The 23,134-nt window shown below is 38.0% G+C and overlaps 1 protein-coding gene across 3 annotated transcripts in view; it reads right to left on the bottom strand.

Annotated features, from left to right (window-relative positions):
• The window catches only part of LOC113590941 (AMP deaminase 2), a 33,968-nt gene extending 20,122 nt beyond the window's left edge, over positions 1-13,846 (bottom strand). For 2 of the 3 annotated variants that reach the window (XM_035520403.1, XM_035520404.1), the window contains exon 1: positions 13,430-13,846. In XM_035520403.1, coding sequence (XP_035376296.1) covers positions 13,430-13,439 — 10 coding nt within the window. In that variant the 5' untranslated portion in view covers positions 13,440-13,846. Of the gene's footprint in view, positions 1-1,243; positions 1,291-13,429 lie in introns of those variants that run through there. The other variant, XM_035520406.1, reaches the window with a different exon arrangement.
• Between the last annotated feature and the right edge of the window lie 9,288 nt (positions 13,847-23,134).

The raw sequence follows: 23,134 nt of genomic DNA, 5'->3' as shown, positions 1-23,134 counted from the left end.
TGAATTTTCTGATGTAGGCGCTGTTATTTGATGGTGAAAACATATTTAATTCCTACATCACAAGCAGTTTTCTTTAAGGAAAAATACACAACTGTTCTAGTGACTGCACCAGCCAATCAGAGACCATCCAGATAACCATTCACAGAGTAATACCTCTGTAGAAGTGAACTATTCAAATGTGGTTGTGGATCACCATTTTGTATGCTGTAATTGCCTTACTACTCCTCTATAGAAATTATGATTATATGATTATCAAATAAACCAAACTTGAACTTGATTAAATATACCACTGCAATTTCAAAATACACATCTACTTTCACGATTTTTCATCCAAAGTTGAAAAGTGCTTGAAAATCAGCACTATCTCCACTGAGCCCTACACCAGATTCCATTGCACTACACACCAGACCCCAGTGACCCTCAGTGAGTACCGCATGTTCTTAGCAGACACCAGTTCTCTTCACCTCTCAGAACACACTTATCCTGATATAGTATTTTTGGAGTGCACACCACATTATAGCCATTGTGCACACACAAACAACACACAGACACAAACACACCTGCTGCTGACAACATGAGTTCCCACAACATGGCTTCACTCTTTCAACACTGAGAATAACAGATGCTGTACTGTTACACACGCACACACACGCGCACACACACGCGCACACACAGAAACACACTCCAACTACTACCAGCAAGATGGAAAGAAAAAAGAAACAGACACAAAACATACACATGCTAGGACAGAACCTTAAACATCATGTTATGTAGAACATTTTATGATGCACTCTGCATACAAATCACCACATAGCAGAACTTGCACACAATCACGCAGATATTTTAGCAGTGAAAGTGTGTTTGCTCGGAGCAGTAGTGTGTGGCTGTATGCAGAGAGGGGCACCTTTTTTTCCAAGCTGACACTGTGGAGCTGAGCTGGAGACACACATGCTTGCCATCAAAATTCTCCATGACTTGTTTATTTACTGCACACTAACCAGGGAAATGTCTAGTAAGCTGGTAACACCCAGCTATAGAAGTTTGCTGGTCCTACACTGCAGCATCTCTGAGCCCCTTATCCCATGTTATGCTGCCTGTTCTCAACTTCTCTCAACCCCCACCCCCCCCCATTGTATCTTTCTCTTGTTAGCAATTACTGCTTGCACCCACCCACCCTACAACCTGTCACACCCTACATGTGTGTGTAAGTATGTGTGTGGTGTAGGAGAGTGCTATAAAATACCTGTGCTGCTATCTGCAAGGGCACGGCTGCTTCTCTTCCTCCCTCCGTTTCTTCAATGAACAGAGCATAATGTTTCTCTCCCTCCCTCCCTCCCTCCCTCGCTCGCTCGCTCTTGCCCCTCCCTCTCTCTCTCCTGTCTACCCCCCTTTTCGCTCCCTCACGTTCTCTCTCTTTCTCTCTCTTTTGATCCAGTCTTTGTGTCTCCTTCCCTCCCCTGGCACCAAGACCCAGCTGAATTGGGTCGTTTTCTGGCAGTCAAGGTTGAACACTTACTCAATTAAATACCTCTGAGGCTGTTCTGGAACATACTATGTGGCGTGAAAGGGCAGGGGGGAAGAGACACCAACATGGCTTTGTCCACATTATGCTCTCTCTCTCCCTCTAGTTTCCTCTCTATCTAACCCTCACTCTCTCTACTTCCCTCCTTCTTCATACTGCACCACTGGGGAATTGTGTAAGTGCACATTTGTATGTGTGTGTGAGAATGTTTGTGTCTGTGTGTATGTGGTTAAGTGGGGTGCAGCCGACACTGCAGTCCTTTGAAGGATACAGTACATGAGGAGGAAGCTTTTCCTCCTGTGACTCTGACCAGTTACAACAGTATTCAGAATTTGAGCAGAGCTAGAAATCAGGGAGTGTGTAGAAAGATGCACACATAAGGTTACACATGCACACACATACCAATTCTTTTGGAGGACACAACACTGCTAAGGGAAACAAAACATAAAAAACCCTCCAGGCATAAACCTAACCCCTTAAACCATGACACAAAAAAACAACAAACAAACAAGCAAAAAACCACAAGCCCACAGACTGTAAACACTGATAATACAACAAATACACCAGCACAGTATGTGGACATCACATGTGCATTAGTATTTGGAATCTTTCTACATAAAAAAAATAAGCACTGCAAGCCAGCTCTGTTCACACTGCAGCCCAGCAAAGTTTAAAAGTATTAGCTTAGCATTGCAGGCTAGGCTGGTGAGATTCTGTTACTATCCTACTTAATAAATTCCATGAAATGTACTAGCACTTGTCTTCTCAAATCTGTAAAATGTTTAAGAAATTTCAATTTTTGAGAAATTAGCTTCAGCCAGTTAGCATCACGATGAACTGATTCATGACTGCTCAGCGAAAACATTGTCACTGGTGTGAATGGAGCAGTGAGTCTGTAAAGGTTTGTATATGGCAATAAGTCTAAAATCGAGTGCACAGGGCATCAACATCTGCACTGGAGTCTATAGGACAGCAAGTCTGTAATGCAGTGTACAGGGCAGTAAGTCTGCAATGGTTTGTATAGGGCAGTAAGCCCGTACTGGAATGTACAGGTCAATAAGTCAATAATTTCCTTTAAAACCTTTTCTTATAAAGTTCCCACCCTATTGTATAACCTTCCTATAGACTCAGACACAATCTCAATATTTAAGGCTAGGCTGAAAATCTGTACAGTCAGGCATTTTATTAAATACTCTTTAGATCCTTTTGTCAGATGTTTATATAGTATAGTGAAGTATAATTACCAACAGTCAAAATTTTGCCCAGAAGCCGATATCCATTGCAGAAGTCTTAACATTTACAGTGCTGAGCCTTCCTTTTTAAGTCTTTGCTTAAACTAGATGTATTTGTCAACAAAAGGTTTTTAAAAAACTTTTATCATGTTGTTTCTGAGTCTCATCTGCCATGGCTCCTCCCACCACCCCCTCATGTCCCCTGCTGTGGCCCACCACACCTCCACCCCAGTCAACTACTTGTGTTGCCCTCATCACTCCTTATTGTTTATATCTTTGCTATTGTAGTATCTGTTGCTGGCCAGAGGAGGATGCCCCGCCACCTTTTGAGTCTTGGTTCCTCTCAAGTTTTCTTCCTCATGCTCCAAGAGGTTTTTCCTTGCCACTGTCGCCCTTGGCTTGCGCACTGGGGGCTTGGATTCAGACATGTGTACAGCTGCTTCGTGACAATAGCTGTTGTAAAAAGCAGAATATAAATAAATTTGACTTGACTTTGACTAATTGAGTGCATTAGGCTGTATGCATGTAACTGAGTGTATAGGGCACCAAGTCTCAAATGTTGCTGCTTGTCTAGACTGGGGGTTGCTTCTCACACAGCAGGACTATGGAGTAAGTGTTTAGAGACAGCTTAATACAGCAGAAGTGTAGGAGTGGAGAACTCTTCTGGCCAGGAGAAAAATAGTGAGGAAGATGAAGAAAGAGCTCTGATAGCGACACCAAAAGTAGCTTATCAGATGACGATAGTGTCAAGAGACACTTCAATGAACAAATGCCTTTTCATATTCTATCAGTTGCTTCATGCTTCATGTGAAATTCTGTCATCTTCAAATAGTTAACATTAATGCATTAAGAACAGATGGCACAGTAGCAATTTTTCTTATATCTTGCATTTGAATGTCACCTGATATCGATACTGATATACTATTTTTTTCATTAAAAACTACTGTGGAGCTGTGGTCGAGTTGTTCAGGGAATTTTTTTGTGTGGGATGTATTATACATGCAATTTTACAGATATTATACATGGATACCTGATAAATCTAAATTTAAAAAAGGCTTTACAAGACTAAAGCATTTAATTTTTTTTACCCATTGCCACACAATCAGTATCTCTCTCTGAGATGTTATTTATTGCCTTGGTCATCACCTTCTTGGGTCTCAGCTGTACTGTACTCACCTAAACACATCCACCACACGCAGACACATGCACACTCACTCTCTCTGCTCAGTACAGCTGCTTCATTCATGGGCTCCTGAAATTTACACTATTGTTCCTCTACATTTTTTTTCCTCATTACTGAATGCAACCGCTATTCCACATCAACTTAATATTGGCCTTGTAATTGTTTCAGTGGTTTAATTGCTGTTCTTTGTGTTACACATTAAACACACAGCAGCAACTACGTGATAAGAGAGTAAAGACTACCTGTACTACAAGACTTTTCATTCAATGGTTATTCTTTTTAGCCCCCCCAAAAAAAACTATGGACAGTTAGCTGAAGCTTATTCTTCAGTTTATTACTCAAAATTCACAATACAATTTAAAACTCATTAGACTAATGGCAAACAACAGTTTGTCCTCCCCCCTCCCCCATGCGGTTTGAATAAAGCCATAGACTAATTAACTTCATGAATTTGAGATGGAGAGTACTTTACTTTTCAGTTAATTTTTCTCCTCTCCAGCTCAGTTTGTCAGGTTTCACCTTTTACTGAACTTCATTTACTTCACAGCCAAACTGGAAACCTTACTGTGTTTTTTTTAAAGAATGAATTAATAAACAAATCTCCCTTGGTTGTGGATTCATGGCAGTGAACAATGCTAAAATGCTATTTTGTCTTGTTTAAATACTTTCCCTCAAAGACAGATAATCTCTTCCCTTCACTGGGTCCACACTTGGTTATCAAAATGATGGTGGTGGAAATCATTACATGTGTGTGAGTGCATGGATAATTTCATATGAACAATAGTTTTAATCATCAATGTGAAGAAAATGCTAAACTCTACAGCAGTGTATAAATTGTGCTTAAACTAACCTGGCTGTTATCACGTAGTACAAAGCACTGCTGTCCTATTTTCAGGCCAGATTTATGTCAGTATTGGATAGGTTTCCATAAAAAAATTCTCCACCATCATTTTTGCTGATATTGACCCAATTCTGATATGTATTATTGGACTGGTGCCATCTTCGGTATTTAGAAAAAAAAATGTCAAAATATTATGCGTAAAAGAAATAAAGATCATCAATTTTGAATGATGCTTAAAGCACAAAGATTATGTATTAATGGTGACTAACATTGAATCTAAAATTGATGGAATTGTATTTTTATTTTATACTGGAATCATTACAGTCTTAGGTTAAGAGAAATCATCCTTGGAAGGTTAATGTTTGTAAATTAGTTTTTGTTTGGAAAGAAAATTACAGTAATGCAGGACAGTTAAAAAAAAAATCTCACTTTTTAATAAAGTTATATGTGGTGATTTCAATACCATTACAGATGAAAGATAAAATATTGCAATGATCTAGAAGTGTAGCTAGAGAATGTTTTAAAAGAAATTATGAAGGAATATAAATTTGACAATTACTTTGGTGCTAATGTATATTACAATTAAAACCGTGGCTCATATTATACTTAAACAATTTAGAATCCTCCAAGATGATGCAGAAACTGCATCCTGTTAAGGATCCTCCACTAATATCCTACAGATGAGACACACACATTAAAGACATGATTGTCAAGAGTGAGATAAATGACCATTCAGATAATAAACGTGGAATGATAGCCTGCAACCACTCTAAACGTGCTACATATAAATTTATTAAACACAGCCACTAAAATAACCAGCACAAAAGGATCAATTGCCTTCACCCATTCCTCCACATGTACATTACAGCAGGGGAGTTTACTGTATCACCTGCAGGAGATGCAATCAGCTGTAACACTGATTACATTGCTGACTGGTTTGTGGAACATCTTCAACCATCATTTACATTTACGGCATTTAACAGACGCTCTTATCCAGAGTGACTTACAAAAGTGCTCTGTCATTTACTCATAGAATACATCCTAGTACAGTAAAGTAGGTTAGAGTCCAACATACCAATGAACTAGAATACTGTAGAAATACAGGGATCGATACTGACACCTAGAAGTACAAAATATATAAGGTCTATCTTAAACAATAAGTGCAATAAATAATAAGTGCTAGAGTTTGTTAAACAACATAATAAACAATATTCTACAATAAGTACCAATTTAGTCAATCAATTAGAATGATCAGAATTAAGGATTTGTCATTTCCAGTGGTGTGACATTTTAATACTAATGGACATTATATTAATGACATCTGTTCACATTGCCAGTTCTTACTATAACAGCAATGAAATTAAGAAACTCAAAGAAAAAGAACTGGTCTACAGTCTCAGAACAGAAATCCATGGAATTGTTATGATTAAACCTCTGCTTTTTCTAATATAAACTAAGTCCTCCTCCTACAAATTTAGACGCTTCAACACCTGATGGACCTCTGTCTGAAAAGCTCGAAAAATACCATATTTTATATATAAAACATCTTGCCCTCCTCTGGACAGTCTGTTTTTCCTTCAAGCTCAGGTCTTTGACCAGTCTGTACACTCAAATTAATTCCACATATTAAAAACATCTGAGATGACTTTACATGTTCTTTATTAGGTATAAACATTTTCGACCTATTAATTTTTCCTAGATGACCTAGATATGACAGCTTCATCTGTCTTGATTCACACACACACTTACTCACTCTCTCCTCTCTCTCTCACATACACACACTTTCCAAAAATTAGCACACAAGAACAATCTGAAGAGGACAGGAGAGAGTTTAGTGTCAAGGATTTTAGGAAAGAGTGTTCTGCTTGCTCTCTTCAGGCTCTGCAGTACCACACATGATCAAGAGGATTCACACCTAAACTCTATCATTATTACTTAGAACCAGGGCTCTGACACATTTCAAAGAAAAAAAAGGAAAACCAGAAAGGAACAATATTTCCATAGGAATGAAAACTAAACCGAAATCAGCCATCCTTAACTGTTCCACAGAATATTTCATTTTTAATCCTTGTTACCGGATATTTTATGTTCAGCCTGGCTTTATCTCAGCGGCATTGCTAAAGTGACAAGTCCACAACGGTTTGAGCCACAAAATGTTTTCCTGTCAACCAGCTACAGTTAAGCGGAACATTAGTTAAGCATTAAAAGTTAGGCATTATTTTTATTGGTTGTGATTAAACAAAAGCAAAAAACAGAGATCAGAAAATAGTCGCTGGATAACTGGCCTACTAACAAATTGCTTAATTTTATCGAAATTATTAGATGATTTATAGAGATGATCTTTAAAAGGGATGCAATTATTCTGATTATGAAATTATTATGAAATTATGAAAGTTATGCTGGGGTCGAAACGCACGAACAGAAATTATAAGATTCTTCAGACTGTTCAGAGCGAAAAAATTATTTAATTTTTAAGCCCTGCACAGAACAAAACTGACTCAGACACCAATGTTTTAACAAATTATCATCGTTTTAGGACAAATTCTCAGGTTACTTACAAACTAAACATGCTACATTCACATTGTGTCTAGCATTGGGAATATTGATGTTTGTTTAGAGTTTACTAGTCACTAGTTTACTAGCATATAATTTTCCTAATAACAACCATAAACTCCTATGACTCAAGTGGATGAAGAAATGTAGACAGACTGGCACCAACAGAACCGAGCCATGTTGTTGAGAATATGCACAGTTTGAAACATGCTATGTATGTGATATGACGCTGTTCTCATGTAGATGGGAAAAAAAAAAAAAAAAAAGCCTCCTGCTATGTATGGTGGTCATGGCATGTGTTGCTGGGTTTTACAGCTCAACTGAACCTAAGGGAAGCACACACAAGGCCCACTGCTGTTCAGATAAAGTGCACAGGCAACTTTTTGATTCAGTTTTTTTGTTTTTTTTCTGGGCTCCGTGAGCAGGGGCGGACTGGCCATTAGGGCATTTGAGCAATGCCTGCTGGGACACGGACTCTAGTCTGGTTATGGGCCAGCCCTTTCATGAAATAAATTTTACATACTGGTTGGTGTTTGACATTAAAATTAACTACTAAACATTATCTGTCTGGTACTGCGATTTATATAGTCCTACAATATACTGTATTACGTCATCAAGTTGGTTTAGCTGTCAGTACACAATGTTGCAGCGACAGATTTGGTCAAAATTGCCTTTTTTCAATTTCTGTTTCGATAACGCTAAATTTCGGGTAGCATATACATTATTTCAATTTGTTTTCTCTCATATCTAGTATTTAAATTCTCCTATACTAATAATTAGTGTACATTATGCATTACGCATTTTATTGTTCTCTGGTCGTCTGCATAAGCGATAATTAGTGGTTTTCAGCTGTAATTATTAGTATGATGAAATAAAGGTATAAAGCACAGGATAGGAATTTTTCATATTAGGAGGGAACATTCATAGTTTATTATTCTTCATAGTTTATAACTTACTTTGCTTTAACCACCTATATGGGCAATTGTTTGGGATTGAATTAAGTTCTATTAACACCTACTCATGACCTCGTCGTATCATTGTCGTTCATTTCAGCCAATCAGCATCTGTTGCCAAATACAGATGAAACTAAACAGACAAGGAGAAAAGGCGGGGCTCAGGAAGAACGTGATCGAAAGAAAAAGAAAGTCCTTCAATGTGCAGAAACCTAGTGGATCTGTTCAAAGGTACTAATACCAGTCCCAGGCCAGATGGGCCTGGTGAAGTATGTGAACAAGAGGATGAAATGGATTCGGTACCTACCGTTCATGTGCAATCACCAGAGCAAATCTACTTTAAGAAACCATATAGATATAAAGAATGTGTGCTGTTTTGGAACTACTACCCTAATCAAAAAACTGACAAAGTGGTGAAAAGGTGTTTCATGGTTCAAATAGATGGTGGTTGTCATACAACAAAGACAACCATTCTCTTCATTGTTCAGTGTGTTTAGCATTTTCCAGCGCCTCAGATTAATCTTCATTGAGGGAATGAGTAACTGGCGACATATTCATATGTATGTTGAAGAACACGAACACTCTTATGCTCATTTGAGATGTTCTGCAGCATATTTTCTTGATCAGAAACAGTTCAACGTTTCTAACTTGCTCACACAGTCATCAAAATGAGGTAAGAAAAATGACAAGTAATAGAAAGGGTCACAGAAGTGGTCAAACCTATTGGTAAAAGGGGGCTGAGCTACAGAGGACATAATGAAGAAGCAGCAACCACACGATGAGGAGATCAACCATAGGACGTTTCTGGAAATTGTAAAACTACTTGGGAAGTATGATTCCTGAAGTTTTCCAGAAGAGCAAAAGCAAGAAGCAACATGAGATTGAGATGTTGCTCATTCTCAAGACACATCAACACAGGACCAGTACTCTGTTGTTGTGAGATATGTTGATAACATGGGCACTATCCAAGAAAGATTGGCGAGTGTGGTGAAATGCGAGGGATCTACTGGCGAAGCTTTTGTGCAACTTGTTTATCACGTTCTGCTTGGACTGAAGCTTGATCTTAAGAACTGCATTGGAAACTCAACTGATGGTGCATCAAACATGCAGGGGCACTACAAAGGCTTCAGTACCCTGCTATCAAAAGAAGCTCCTATGCAGATCCATGTCTGGTGCCATGCACATATATTAAATCTCATTGTGACTGAAGCTACAAGTGTTGTGGTGACTAGCACATCGCTATTCTCACTACTGAATGACATTGCAGTATTCTTTCAGGAATCTTAGCCACGAATGAACATCTGGAGTCAACAGTCCACCGGTGAGAAACGATTCAAATGACCGAACTATCGGAGAAACCAGGTGGTGGTAGAAGGATGCTGCCTTGAAGAAAGTGTTTGGTTCATTCAACGACCCAAGAGGATGTCTTTTTGTGGAAATTACCACCACACCACCACTGTCAATGCCATACTAGTTGCTCATGAGGTCCAAGCAGCCATTAAGGCCAAGGCGAAGGGATACATTGACAGTGTCCTGAAGTTTGAAACAGTTCTGACTGCACATGTATATCTGCAAGTATTCTCCCACACTACAGCATTGTCCAAGTATCTACAAACTGTGCAGCTAGATCTGATGACTGTGTACCATACGGTGGATGAATTGCTGAAGAATAGGGAATGCTGTGGGAAGACTTTCAATCTTGATTTTGCTCAATGTGCTAATGACCAGCTGAATGAACTGGATCTGGATGAAGATCTTGTTGTGGAAGAGTCTCTTCCTGTGAAATGGCAAATACAGCAAAAACGCATGGACGGCGAACAATGCTCAGATGAGGGTACCTCAACTTCTGATCCACTGAACAAATATCAAATTCAAGTGTACAACCAGAGAGTGGACCCTATTGTGAGCAGTATTGAGCGACAATTTGACACATCAACAACATCTGTGTTCCCACGTAGATCTGTCGCTTCTTCACCCAAGGAACTTTGGTGAAGTTCCACTGGGAGATATGGAAGACCTGCATAGACATTTGCTCAAATTTGTTGATGGCGTCACTGCCAAAAAAACTATGAACAGTACTGCAAAGCTATGGACAGCAGTAGTCAACACAAACAATCAGTAGCAGATGCTTATACTGTAAAGGATGACAATGACAGTGACCGTCAAGTAGATGGGACAACTGTGTCCTCTCTGCTGCTACAACGTGCTACTCCAGTTGAACCTCTTAACTGATGCATACCAGAGCATTAGGCTTGCCTACAAGCTACTACTTCTTTAGTGTGGATAGGATGGACACTACTGCCGCATAATGCAACGCAAAATGCAACACAATATGCAGAGCTGCTCACGGATGGTGGATAATGAAGTTTAGCAGCAATGGTGGCAGAAGAATGGATGTTTAAATATGACAACAGATTTCTTTTTACACAAGTAAAATAAATATACATGGATACTATTTTAGTAAGAAAGCTATTTGAAATGCATTGAAATTTGGGTAATTTAGCCATCTAACTCAGTGTTTGGCCTTTTTAAGTAAGCTAATATACATATTTGTAAATGAGGCAGAATATCAGGTGTAACTATTTTGGATTTAATACACATGTCGAAAGTAACCAAGTCATAACTTGCAATGATGCATGTTGCCATAGCAATGCTTCATCACTTCTTGTTATTATGAAACTATGGTTTGATTTCTTTGCATGTGTGGATTGGATGGGTTGTTACCGACATCTGGTGAGAATTCCATGTCAATAGCACCTATAGAAATATATTTACGTAGAAAATTGGTAACATGTTCAATACTTATTTCACCCGCTGTATCTATATCTTATTGCTTCCACAAATGTTTTAAGATATGTCATGACAGTGTTTATTTGCTAAAAAATAAAGGGAAAATGATTCTATTGTACAAATTCCTAAGCTTCTTTTTTTTTAATTTTGTTTCCCTGTTCAAGATACCACATACCTTATGTTAAAAGTGGGGCTTTATTCTGAACAGTCTATAACTGTTCCATTTTAACTGTGTTTGTGTCTAGTAATTATCCTGAAATGTCTTTGCACAAAAATCTATCAAGCTATCAATAGCTATTTTTGAAAATACACAAATGTTTCTTTTAATTACATTTCTGAATTGATTTTCATATTATTGTTTATGTATCTGTTGTATATGGTGTATTCTACATTGAAATGAACACATACTGTCCAGATAAATGCCTAGAAATTGTTTGGGTGACCCAAGACTAACATGATCTTGTAGCCTAAGGAGGAGCGAGCAAGAGACTGCACCTCCACCCACATGGCCAATGCTAGAGTAAACTCACATATATAGCCTTGGCCACTACCCGAGACATTACCTCCACCCACACAAGTCTGAACACTGCTAAAGACAACACTTCCATCCAAACAGGTCTGTGCAGTTACACACAGTACCTCCACCTATATTAATGCTTGTTCACTGTGCAGTTAGATCCTAATTGCTCTTCAACTGAAGCAGTCCTTACTACTAACAGTAGCACTAGCCATTACCCAAGTCCCAACATTAGAGAAATGGATAATCCCAATCCTACCAGTAAACCTAACAGTAATAAAAGGTACTAAGAGAATTACAATAAAATCGAAAATTACATGCAAAAAGTCAAAACATCTGGGTTTCACAATGTGAAACTGACATGCAAGTTCCTCTCAGAGAGGCACAAGATCTATATATATGTATATCTTCAGGTTTGTATTGTTTACCAGGTATTTTGCCCTGCTTTTAAATAAACTTCAAAATCTTTTTGCTTATATTCACTGTGCAGTGTCCTTAACTTCTGAAAAGTTCTCACTCCTCTCAAAATTAGATGTTTAATTCCGCATTTACCTTAATCTCTCAAATCCCACCTCATTCTACTTAAAAAGGTCTAAGAGAATGATGGATACCGCTTAAAGAATCAGTCGTTTCTTTTTATCACGTTTGTGATAAAGGTTTTTGCTAAAACTGTCACTATATCCAGACTGTACAAGAAATGTAAACGGAAGATGACAAAAGAAGAAAAGCAAACTAAAAAGAAAATTAATACAAGCCCAAGATTTATTGGTCATTTAGCACTATTCATGACCGTTTATCAAGATATTATGAAACATCTATACAATGAAATACATGTGTGCTAGTTCTTTTACCAAACGATATTGCTGCAGATTATTTTTCACGTCTAAAATATTTATTTCTTCGTTTGTTGGTCAGTCACATTTCACAACTTGCATAACAGCTTCCTCTGCGAAGAGGGGCTTCGGAGGTTTTAGGCTGCTAGTTGTCCTCGCTCCATTTTTCACGCTAAAGCCACTCTTCTCAACTTTAAAGACTTCATTCAGCATGCGCAGACCCCGAGAGACTAGTGTGGAAGCTTACAACTGAACCGCAACATGGAACCCTTTAAAACAAATAGGACTGCCCTATAAAACAATTGCTGCTATATTATACTAAATCTGATCTTATATCGCGTACGGAATTAATTCAGTAACGACAGTGATTCTGTGGGGAGAATCATACAAAACATCATGCGCATGCAATTTTTCAACTATTATTTCCACAAGACGCTGTTTGTATATATTATAGCCAAGATCAAGACTTGCGTGATATTTGCACCAAAACGGGCAGGAGGTAATTCTCTGTATACATAGAGCGGTTCTCTATCGGTAACCAGACAAATTAAGTTGCCACTACTGCCCGGTCAAAACGGTAACCCAGTAGCTAACGCCAAGTTAGGTTAGCTAGATAAATAGAACGATATCTTAAGATCTGCTCACTAACCTAACCTATGGTTAACCTAGCTAGCTAACGTATTACTTGTTAGTTCTAGCTAATTAGGTAGATACTTACATTAAGCTATAGACGTTTAACGTTACCGGGAGCGCCGTATAAAACTTAACTTTTAAAATATGAACCATGGTCTTTTAGTTCACATAGCTAGTCAAGTTGGCTAACTGACTGTAAATTATATTTACCTAGCGGTTACTCAACTGCGACAAATGATTAGTTCCTTAACCTAGCTAGCGTTAGTGAGCGTTAGCTATCATTAGCCAGAACAAAATATTCGCTAAGGTGTTTACAGCCAGTGACACATTTCTGCTGCTATCGGTGTGTAAGATAACCAGTTAGCTACTTACCACCTGCCATTGGTTAACTCTAGTCAGCTCGTCTGAATCGGTTCTTTATTTTTCTTTAAATAGATTCCTTTGGCTTAAACTGAAACCGTAAAAAATATTCGTAGCTATATTCTTGAAATACTCGAATATATTCCACTACCACATACAGTCCATCTACTTAACCAACGCCACCTCAAACAGAAGTAAACTCTTCATCAAGTCGGTAGCTAACTAGCTACTCAGCTAACGGAATTCCCACCTTTACTTTCAGGTGTTCAAGTTGATGTCTCTAGCTAACCTATACTGTGTTTGAGGAATCTCCAATTTGTCTTAAAACGTGTTTAGCTACTAAACCAAAATTCAGTTCCACGTGTATATTTCACATGAACTCAAGCCATATTTGTCTATCTTTAGCTAGTTTTCTAACTGATAGCTAAATTTCCTGGAACTTTGTCAAACGAATAGAGGAAACGAAGGGAAACATTTAAAGGGACAGTACTTAATAAATTAATTTGGTAAAGACTGCAATAGAGATACTGCTGCTGCTACCACTACTAGTACTACTACTACTATTATTATAAATCGCTATTATTATTATAAATCACTCAATAAATCACTGCAACTCGGCTCTGTTCCAACTTGTTTCAAGATGCCCACCATCATTCCAGTCCCCAACAAAATTAACATAACTGGATTAAAGGACTACAGGCCAGTAGCGCTGACCACTGTAGTCATGAAGGTATTTGAACGTCTGGTCCTAGCCCACCTGAAGATTGTTACAAACCCTCTGCTCGATCCCCTGCAGTTTGCATATAGAGCAAACGGGTCTTTCGACAATACGGTCAGTTTGGCCCTGCACTTCATACTACAACACCTCGACAGTTAAAGAAATTCAACCTGCTGCAGAGTCTGATGATCCATTTCTACACAGTGATCATTGAGTCCGTCTTTACATCATCTGTAAATCAAATAATTCAAATCAAAGTTTATTTGTCACATACATAGTCAAGACAGTATAACTCGCAGTGAAATGCCTTTGGTGATTGCTCGGCCCGTTGCCGAGGAGAGATACATACAGTTCACAAACCAGACTGTGATTTTCACCACGAGGATGCTCTCAATAGTGCAGGTGTACAAATTTCGCAGTACCTTGGAGGGCAGTCTGAAGTCTCTTAGGCGTTTGAGGTGGTAAAGACGCCGACGAGCCTTCTTTGCCAGGGAGTTGGTGTGGCGGGACCAGGACAGGTCCGGCGAGATGTGAACTCCAAGGTACCTGAAACTGTCTTCTCTCTCCACCATGGTTCTGTTGATCCTCACAGGTTGGTAGTGCCGCTCTTGCTTCTTGCAGCAGTCCACAAGCATCTCCTTTGCCTTGCTGACATTTAGGAGGAGATTATTTTCCTGGCACGTGCCAGGAATTAATCTCCTCCAGGTAGGCCCTCTCGTCGTTTGAGATCAGGTGCATGATGACGGTATCACCAGCAAACATGACAATGATGGTGGAGCTGGAATTGGCTGTGCAGTCATAGGTGTACAGTGAGTAGAGCAGGGGGCTTAAGACACAATCCTGGGAAACTCCAGTGCTGAGGGTGAGGGTGGATGAGACACAGTTGCCCACCCGTACTGATTGTGGTTTGTTAGGAAGTTGGAGATCCAGTCACACAGGGATGGATGCAGTCTTAGATCCTCCAACTTGGTAGTGAGTCTGGAGGGGATAATAGTGTTAAATGCTGAACTGTAGTCGACAAACAGCATTTTAACATAATTACCCCTCCTGATAAATAATGAATCAAAAGGGAATGTATGAATATGATTATATACAATGTACAATTTTACAGTTTTACAATTTTTACAATTTCCAGCTCAGAGTGAAGGTGAAATTATTCATTATAATTATTCAGATTATTAATTATAATCATCTGGTTTGGTTTGTCCACCTCACAGGAACGAGCCAAACTCCAGTGCATAATCAGGACGGCAGAGAAGATTATTGGGTGTAGCCTGCCACCACTTCAGGACATTTATACCAGCAGGGTGAGGAAATGCACCAGCAAAATAATTGCTGACCCTTCTCATCCTGGACATCAACTTTTTCAGCTACTGACCTCTGGTAGAAGACTCAGGGCTATCAGAGCCAGCACTACTAGACATGCTAACAGCTTTTTCCCCAAAGCTGTAGCACTCACCAACCACAGTGGACATTTTGCACTTTTAAACTGAACTTCTGTATATATATATATATGTATGTGTGTATGTGTGTATGTGTGTGTGTGTGTGTGTGTGTGTGTGTGTGTATAGCATACATATCTCACATGTACAGATATCCTTAGCTTTTGTAAGTTTTATTTTTATTATTTACTTATTTCTTATTCTATATCCTGTTTTATTACATTTTTTCTTTTTTCTGTTATAGTCAAATACTGTTGTTGTATATGTGCTGTCCAGTTGTTTTAGTAGGTTAAATCATACATGTGGGCACTCACCAAGACAAATTCCTTGTATGTGTATACACATACTTGGTGGAATAATGTGATTCTGATTATTATTATTATTATTATTATTATTATTATTACATATAATAATACATATAACTGCATTAAGATACAATAAGTTAACTTCATTCAAGCTAAACAAGAATCACTTATACCTTTTCTTCTTTTTCTTTCATTTTTATTGGTTCTAGTTGAGTTGTTGCATCACAATAGCATCAATAGCTTGATTAACATATGTCTCATGCATTGAGTTCCTATCCTGGGTGTGTTTGGGGTCTTTTATTTCATTCCTTTGCCATGCTTTTGTGAGATCTTCCTGGTGCTGATAATGCTTTTTTTGCTTTCACTGCTATACATGATCTAATTTGAACTTTAGGTTGTTGATCATGAACCAAGTATTTTTTCAACGTGATATTTATGTTTTATGAATAGAGTACATGTTGTGTTGTAATTTTGATAATCCATCTCACTTGCAGGTTATTTGCAGGTGATACACAACTTGCAGTGCAATGGTACTTCCCAGTCACTATTGTTTTTAATCAGTATATTCCAATAAATCACCACAGGTTCATCTTGAAGAGCAGTTTTCACCAATACTAAAACATTCTATGATTTACCAATTGCAGCTCTCCTGAGTACACAGAGAATGTAGGAGCTTGTACTTGTTGGCCATACTGGTTGTTTTGACAGTTAACAGAATAACAGAAAAAACTTTTAAGTAACCATCCAAACTCTGTTGCATAATCGCCACCATGATTAGAATGGCTGCTATCTGAGTGGATGACCCTAGTGGATGCATGGACTCTGTCACACTGCAGATAGCAAACAGCAGTTTATAGCAATATTTAACAGCTCCTGTTAAACAGTCTGCTTATTGTAGTGTATGCACACACATACACACACACACACACACATATACATATACACATACATAGATAGTCTAAAGCGTTCTTTGCACCTAACAGATTTCTCTTGTTCTACCACACCCAACTCAACTCATTAACTAACTATCATTATAGGACCCCTCAGTGTATTACAGAAAGTAAGCCTTTACCTGTGTACCTTGTCTAACATCAAATCTGTGAAGCTGCATCTTAATACAAATTTTAGAATATGTTCCAGTGTCATAGCCAGTGGACCTATTGATATTGAAGACTGCAGTTACAATAAAATGTAAAACCTTTTTTTTTAAGCTAAATAAATTGAGCAAAAAGAATTTGTGATCAAATTAATTCCCCTTTGTTTATGTTGTTATGTCCAAGTTTGTTTAATTCCACAAGCAAAGTCTGCTGAAGCCTACATCCTAAGATGACATGGGAATTTAAAAAATTGCCCCCCCACCCCCCCTTACAGCCTAGATGAATGGCAGCATTAGACACTCCTTCGTGCCTGTGGACTTTCTCAGTAATGTATATGTTAAGAGTCTGCAAGCATGGAGGCTGTAAATTTATCCTGGGCGATTACTTCAGTAGTATGCAACACAGTGCCGCAACTTTAGACCCCCCCCCCTTTTCTGACTTGTGGTATCAGCTCCCTTATCATCACCCCTAGTAGTGACACATTTTGGATTTGCACATTTTAAAAAGATGCACTGAATGTATGCTATATTTGTCTTATTAGATGGTAGAAAAGTGGATTGAGCATATACATTACTCATGTTAGACAAGAAAAAAATAATTTTAAAAAGAAATCATTTGTAATTTGTCATATTGTATTATTTTAGTACCAAACCATGTCTTTTTGTACACAGTAGCACCACAAGTAATGTATGAATAAAGTAAATTAGGTCAACATCAGCGACAACCATTGTTTATTTATTTGCATCTTTCTAATGGGAAAAGATCCTTTTCCAGTACTTCGGCACCCTTATAGGGGGCAGCACTGCTCCTGATCTTCTGCACCTTTGTTCACAATTCTCTAAAGCTAAAGTCTCCATGATCCCAGTTACATCTTGTGTACACTGAATGACCACCTGTTGAGAGTGTGATTGAGCATTTCTCTAATCCAGTCAAGAGATCAACAGCTTCTCCATACCCAGGACAAGCACAGGCCAACGTTTACATAAACCTAAAACAAGGTATGACTGTGTCAGGCTCCACTGGGTTGGGTTGGTTGACTGGTTCATGACCTTGCTGTCTGCATGCAGTACAGTTTTACATTTGTATGCATCTTAACAACAGACTGACCTTTGTCAGTCTGCATTTCGGAATCAACAAATTATTGTTTAATCGGTTGTAAGTCAAATTGTTAAAACATCTTTTAACATTTGTTTTGTATATAAGTTGTTAAAAAATAGAACATAACTATTTTTGAAGAAAATAATGTACACTTTTGGTTAAGACTGTGTTAGAAAGGTTCTGTGGATAGTTTAAAAACCCTTTCACATTCTCCTGCCTTTGACAGGAGACATGCTATCACTGTTTGACAGATGCTATCACTCATTTTTGCAGTGTGTTTTTGGCTGCTGTTAGACTACCTAGACTACAATTTGGATAACGGTGGATAGATTGTAACATTCAGGAAACTGGATGTAGCTGTAAAGCATATTAAGCCCAGTGTTCAAAAAATCCAGTTTGGACTTACAGCATTTTTAGACCCAGAGTAAGCCCCTTTGCTTTGTAGGATCTTCACCTTATTGAGCTTGACTTCAGGCTAATAGGATTCCAAGAATGGAGGAATAACAGGAGACTTAAATGGTTGGAGTAGAGACAGAGGATGGTTTTGGAATGGGAGTGTGGTTTATGCCCAAGTTTCAGCAGTGGCTTTTCAGTAGTATATTATTGTCCTGCCTGCACACATTTTCACATGTGCTCCAATCATCCATTCTTCTCTCTATACAGCTGTGAAAATCCATGGGTTCTACAGAAACAACCTAAATCTAAAAATGTAAACAAACTTAAAGGATGATAAAATAGTTTCAAGTGACACTGTTCTTAAGAAAATTTTTCCAACATCTGCATTTAGTTTTAATATCTAATATTCTAACAACAACAACAAACTTTAAAAAAAAAGCTTTTTACTCCATTCTCCATATATTCTATGTTTGAAAAATAGACTTTGGTTTACACAGTCCACCATAAACCTAAAACATTGCCATGAATTTTATTAGTGGCCTGTGACATTTCATAAAGAAATGTAACTGTAAATGATTTAAGATAGTTACTTTAATAGGTCTTATTAGCTAAATACATATATTTTTACACTGATATTTCCTGTTAACAGTGCAGTTTAAATGCAGTTATTGCAGGAAACATCATATAAATATTAGTTTATATAAATCTAATATTCATAAATGATAAATGTTGATTGTATCCTCTTCCTTTTGTCAGCTCTTTACTACGTCCTTTCTGAAGCACTCAGAACAGTCATAAACATTACACCCTACACCAACCACCAGTGGCCTAATAATGAATCGATGCATTTCTAAACTCTTGACATACAAAATACCAAGCATTGTGTTTTAAAAATCTAATTATTCATAAACCTTGATCAAACATAGATTCTGCTGTAACACAGTACACCGTGAAACAAAATAAACAGTATAAACATTATACTTGCCTCTGCTTCTTTCTACAATATCTGTAGCAAGGTTCTCTGGTACTTCCATGTAGGGTTTTCTGATCATACAGTGACACCCATTTCCAAAGTCAGTGATGAGGCTGTGCTAAACAATTAAAGTCTGATTATACAAAACAGATTAAATACTCATCTGCCCTTTGACACTTGGAGAAGGCCAATTTCCACGTCCCTCTGCTGGACACACCAGGCACAAATCTTGCCCTCTCTTTACAGCTCAAAGAGAATAGCATGCCTGAAATTATTTTGAAATAATTTGTTACTCAGGGTTTTCGTGGTCACTTCAAATAGTCATGATACACACACACACACACACACACACACACACACACACACACACAGCCACACACACACACCAATTAGAGAGTCAGAATAGTTATTCATATTCATGAGCAGTGCAAGGTTATTAATTTCCAACTAAAGAAAGCTGCTCCTGTAAGTGCTTCACATGCCCAGCTAGTGGGCCTATATGGAAATCATTTTTGTACTACATTACTCACATTTTGGCAGTTTGAGAAGCTGAGAGGCTGGCACATATGCATATAAAACATTAATACACAAATATAAATGCACACATACATATGATCCCAAATCAACACAACATATTCCAAAAGTATCTATATTCCAAAATTATCTGTAATGCAACATTTAAAAATAGAATACAACACAATATAAAATAAGATTTTAAGAAATTGGCAGCACCTTTTTATGCCATAGCACAAATAATGGCTGAGCCATTCGGATTTGTACTTTATCATCTGAATAACAAATTGCATCTTAAGTACATACATTTGCATTCCTATAGTTGTGGCTCTCCACTTGTTCTGATGCTTCAATGTTAGAGAATTGCATCTCATCATTCAGCCTTTTAAGCCAGCACTTCTTGGTCCACTGATGAGGCTGCCATTCCTATTCATTGAAACCTTTATTGCCCTGAAGGGAATTTGTCGTGCACAGGAAGGGCCACATTACACATTAATATGCCAAGAGCAATTAATAACAATAAATAAATAACACCAAACATCTAAGACCATTAAAACATCAATAACAAAAAGCCACTATTTAGAATTGTGATTAAAAGTGCATAATCTAAAGTGTGAATGCATGTATCTAAACTATTTAATTTACATTTATGGCATTTAGCAGACGCTCTTATCCACAGCAACTTACAAAAGTGCTTTGCCATTTACTCATAGAATATATCCTAGTACAGTACAGTAGGTTAGAGTCCAATATACCGATGATCTAGAATATTGTAGAAATACAAAATACATAAGGTCTATGTTAAACAATGATAAGTGCAATAAACAATAAGTGCTAGAGTTTGTTAAACAACATCAGTATAATAAACAATACCCTACAATAAGTATTAGTTTCAGTTAGTTAATACAGGAGCGGGATCAGTGGTCATTTAAATATTCCACGAATAGATGGGTCTTCATTCTGAGTTTGAAGACTGCAAGGGACTCTGCTGTGTGGACAGAAAGTGGGAGTTCATCCCAATATCTTGGAGCAAGGAATGAGAATAGTCCCAATGCTTGCCATGAGACTTGAAGCATGCTATTTCAAGCCAAGCTGTACTTGAGGTTTGGATTGAGCTTTGACCCTTGGTCCATTTGGTCCATTTTTGGCTTTGTAGGGAAGCATCAAGGTTTCAAATCTGATGTGAGGAGCTACTGGAAACCAGTGGAGCACAGAAGTGGAGTGATGTGTGAACTTCAGAAGATTGAAGGCCAGTTGTGCTGCTGCATTCTTGACAAGTTGTAGAGGTCCGATGGCTCTTAGAGAAAGACCAGGTTAGATTTGAAACATGAGTTGAGAACAACAACTGGTTATCCAAAGTTATGCCCAGGCTGTGGGCATCTTCAGAGGTTAAGTGCCTTGCTCAAGAGTGGCAACTTGGCAGTGGTGGGGCTTAAACCAGCAACCATCTGATTATAAGTCAACTGCCCTTTAGCAGTGCCCTTTATCATATATGTTGCAATCTCAGCAACCTCATTTAATCACAACGTTTGGCACCATCACAGATCCTAGTGGCAGGAGGGCTTTGGAATTGCCAATCAGCCCACCATTTGCAGCTCCACCCCAGTAAAACTGAGCTTCTGTACATCCCAGGTACTTCCAACCCTTACCATGAACTCACAGTTTCCTTCAAGAACTGCCTGGTATCACCCTCAATTGCTCAAGTTGTCATAATTGTAAGTCACTTTGGATAAAAGCGTCAGATAAATGCTATAAATGTACAGTTGTGTTCAAAATAATAGCAGTCCAACATGACTAACCAGACCAATCACTGTTTTTGGTAGAAATTATATTACTACATGGCAAATAACTTACCAGTAGGTGTAGTAGTCATAGAAAATCATCAGACCAAACATTCATCATATGCATGCTCCTGAGTTTGTGTAATTGAATAATTAATTGAAACAGGCATGTTCAAAATAATAGCAGTGTGGAGTTCAATTAGTGAGGCCATTCATTCTGTGAAAAAACAGATGTCAATCAGGTGGCCCTTATTTAAGGATGAAACCAACACATGTTGTACATGCATTTCTTTCTGAAAACCTGAGAAAAATGGGTCGTTCCAGACATTGTTCAGAAGAACAGCGTACTTTGATTAAAACATTGATTGGAGAGGGGAAAACGTATAAAGAAGTGCAGAAAATGATAGACTGATCGGCTAAAATGATCTCCAATGCTTTAAAATTTAAAGCAAAACCAGAGAGATGTGAAAGAAAACGGAAGACTATCATTCGAATGGATCGAAGAATTGCCAGAATGGCAAAGACTCAGCCAATGATCAGCTCCAGGGTGATCAAAGACAGTCTGAAGTTACCTGTGAGTACTGTGATAATTAGAAGACACCTGTGTGAAGATAATCTATTGGCAAGAAGCCCCCGCAAAGTCCCACTGTTAAAAAAAAGACGTGCTGAAGAGGTTACAATTTGCCAAACAACACATGGACTGGCCTAAAGAGAAATGGAGAAACATTTTGTAGACCGATGAAAGTAAGATTGTTCTTTTTGGATCCAAGGGCCGCAGACAGTTTGTCAGATGACTTCCAAACACTGAATTCAAGCCACAGCACACTCTGAAGACAGTGAAGCATGGTGGCACAGGCATCATGATATGAGGATGTATCTCCTACTATGGTGTCAGGCCTATTTATCACATACCAGGGATCATGGATCAGTTTGCATATATCAAAATACTTGAAGAAGTCATATTGCCTTATGCTGAAGAATTGAGTGTTTCAACAAGACAACGACCCCAAACACACCAGTAAGCAAGCAACATCTTGGTTCCAGACAAACAAAATTAAAGTTATGGAGTGGCCACACAGATGTGAAGCAGTTCTCAGAAACAGTGGTTATACAACTAAATATTAGTTTAGTGATTCACAGTAAATCCTAAAGGTTTTCAGTTTATACAGTAAATATTTGAGTTTGTGAAGAAAAAATGCAGACACTGATATTTTTTTGAACAGCCCAATATTCATTTTTCTTAATCTTCTGTAAAGTAATTTAAAAATTGATACATTTTTCTTCATGTTTTGATTTAGAATATAACGTGCAGTGTTCCCAATGCATGGAAATAAAAACTATTATAAGGATTCTGAGCTTTACTCATGTTTTTAAAAACACTGCTATTATTTTGA

This window comes from Electrophorus electricus, chromosome 20, assembly GCF_013358815.1.
Source record: "Electrophorus electricus isolate fEleEle1 chromosome 20, fEleEle1.pri, whole genome shotgun sequence".
Lineage (NCBI taxonomy): Eukaryota > Metazoa > Chordata > Actinopteri > Gymnotiformes > Gymnotidae > Electrophorus > Electrophorus electricus.
This window is presented reverse-complemented; position numbering and strand designations above follow the sequence as displayed.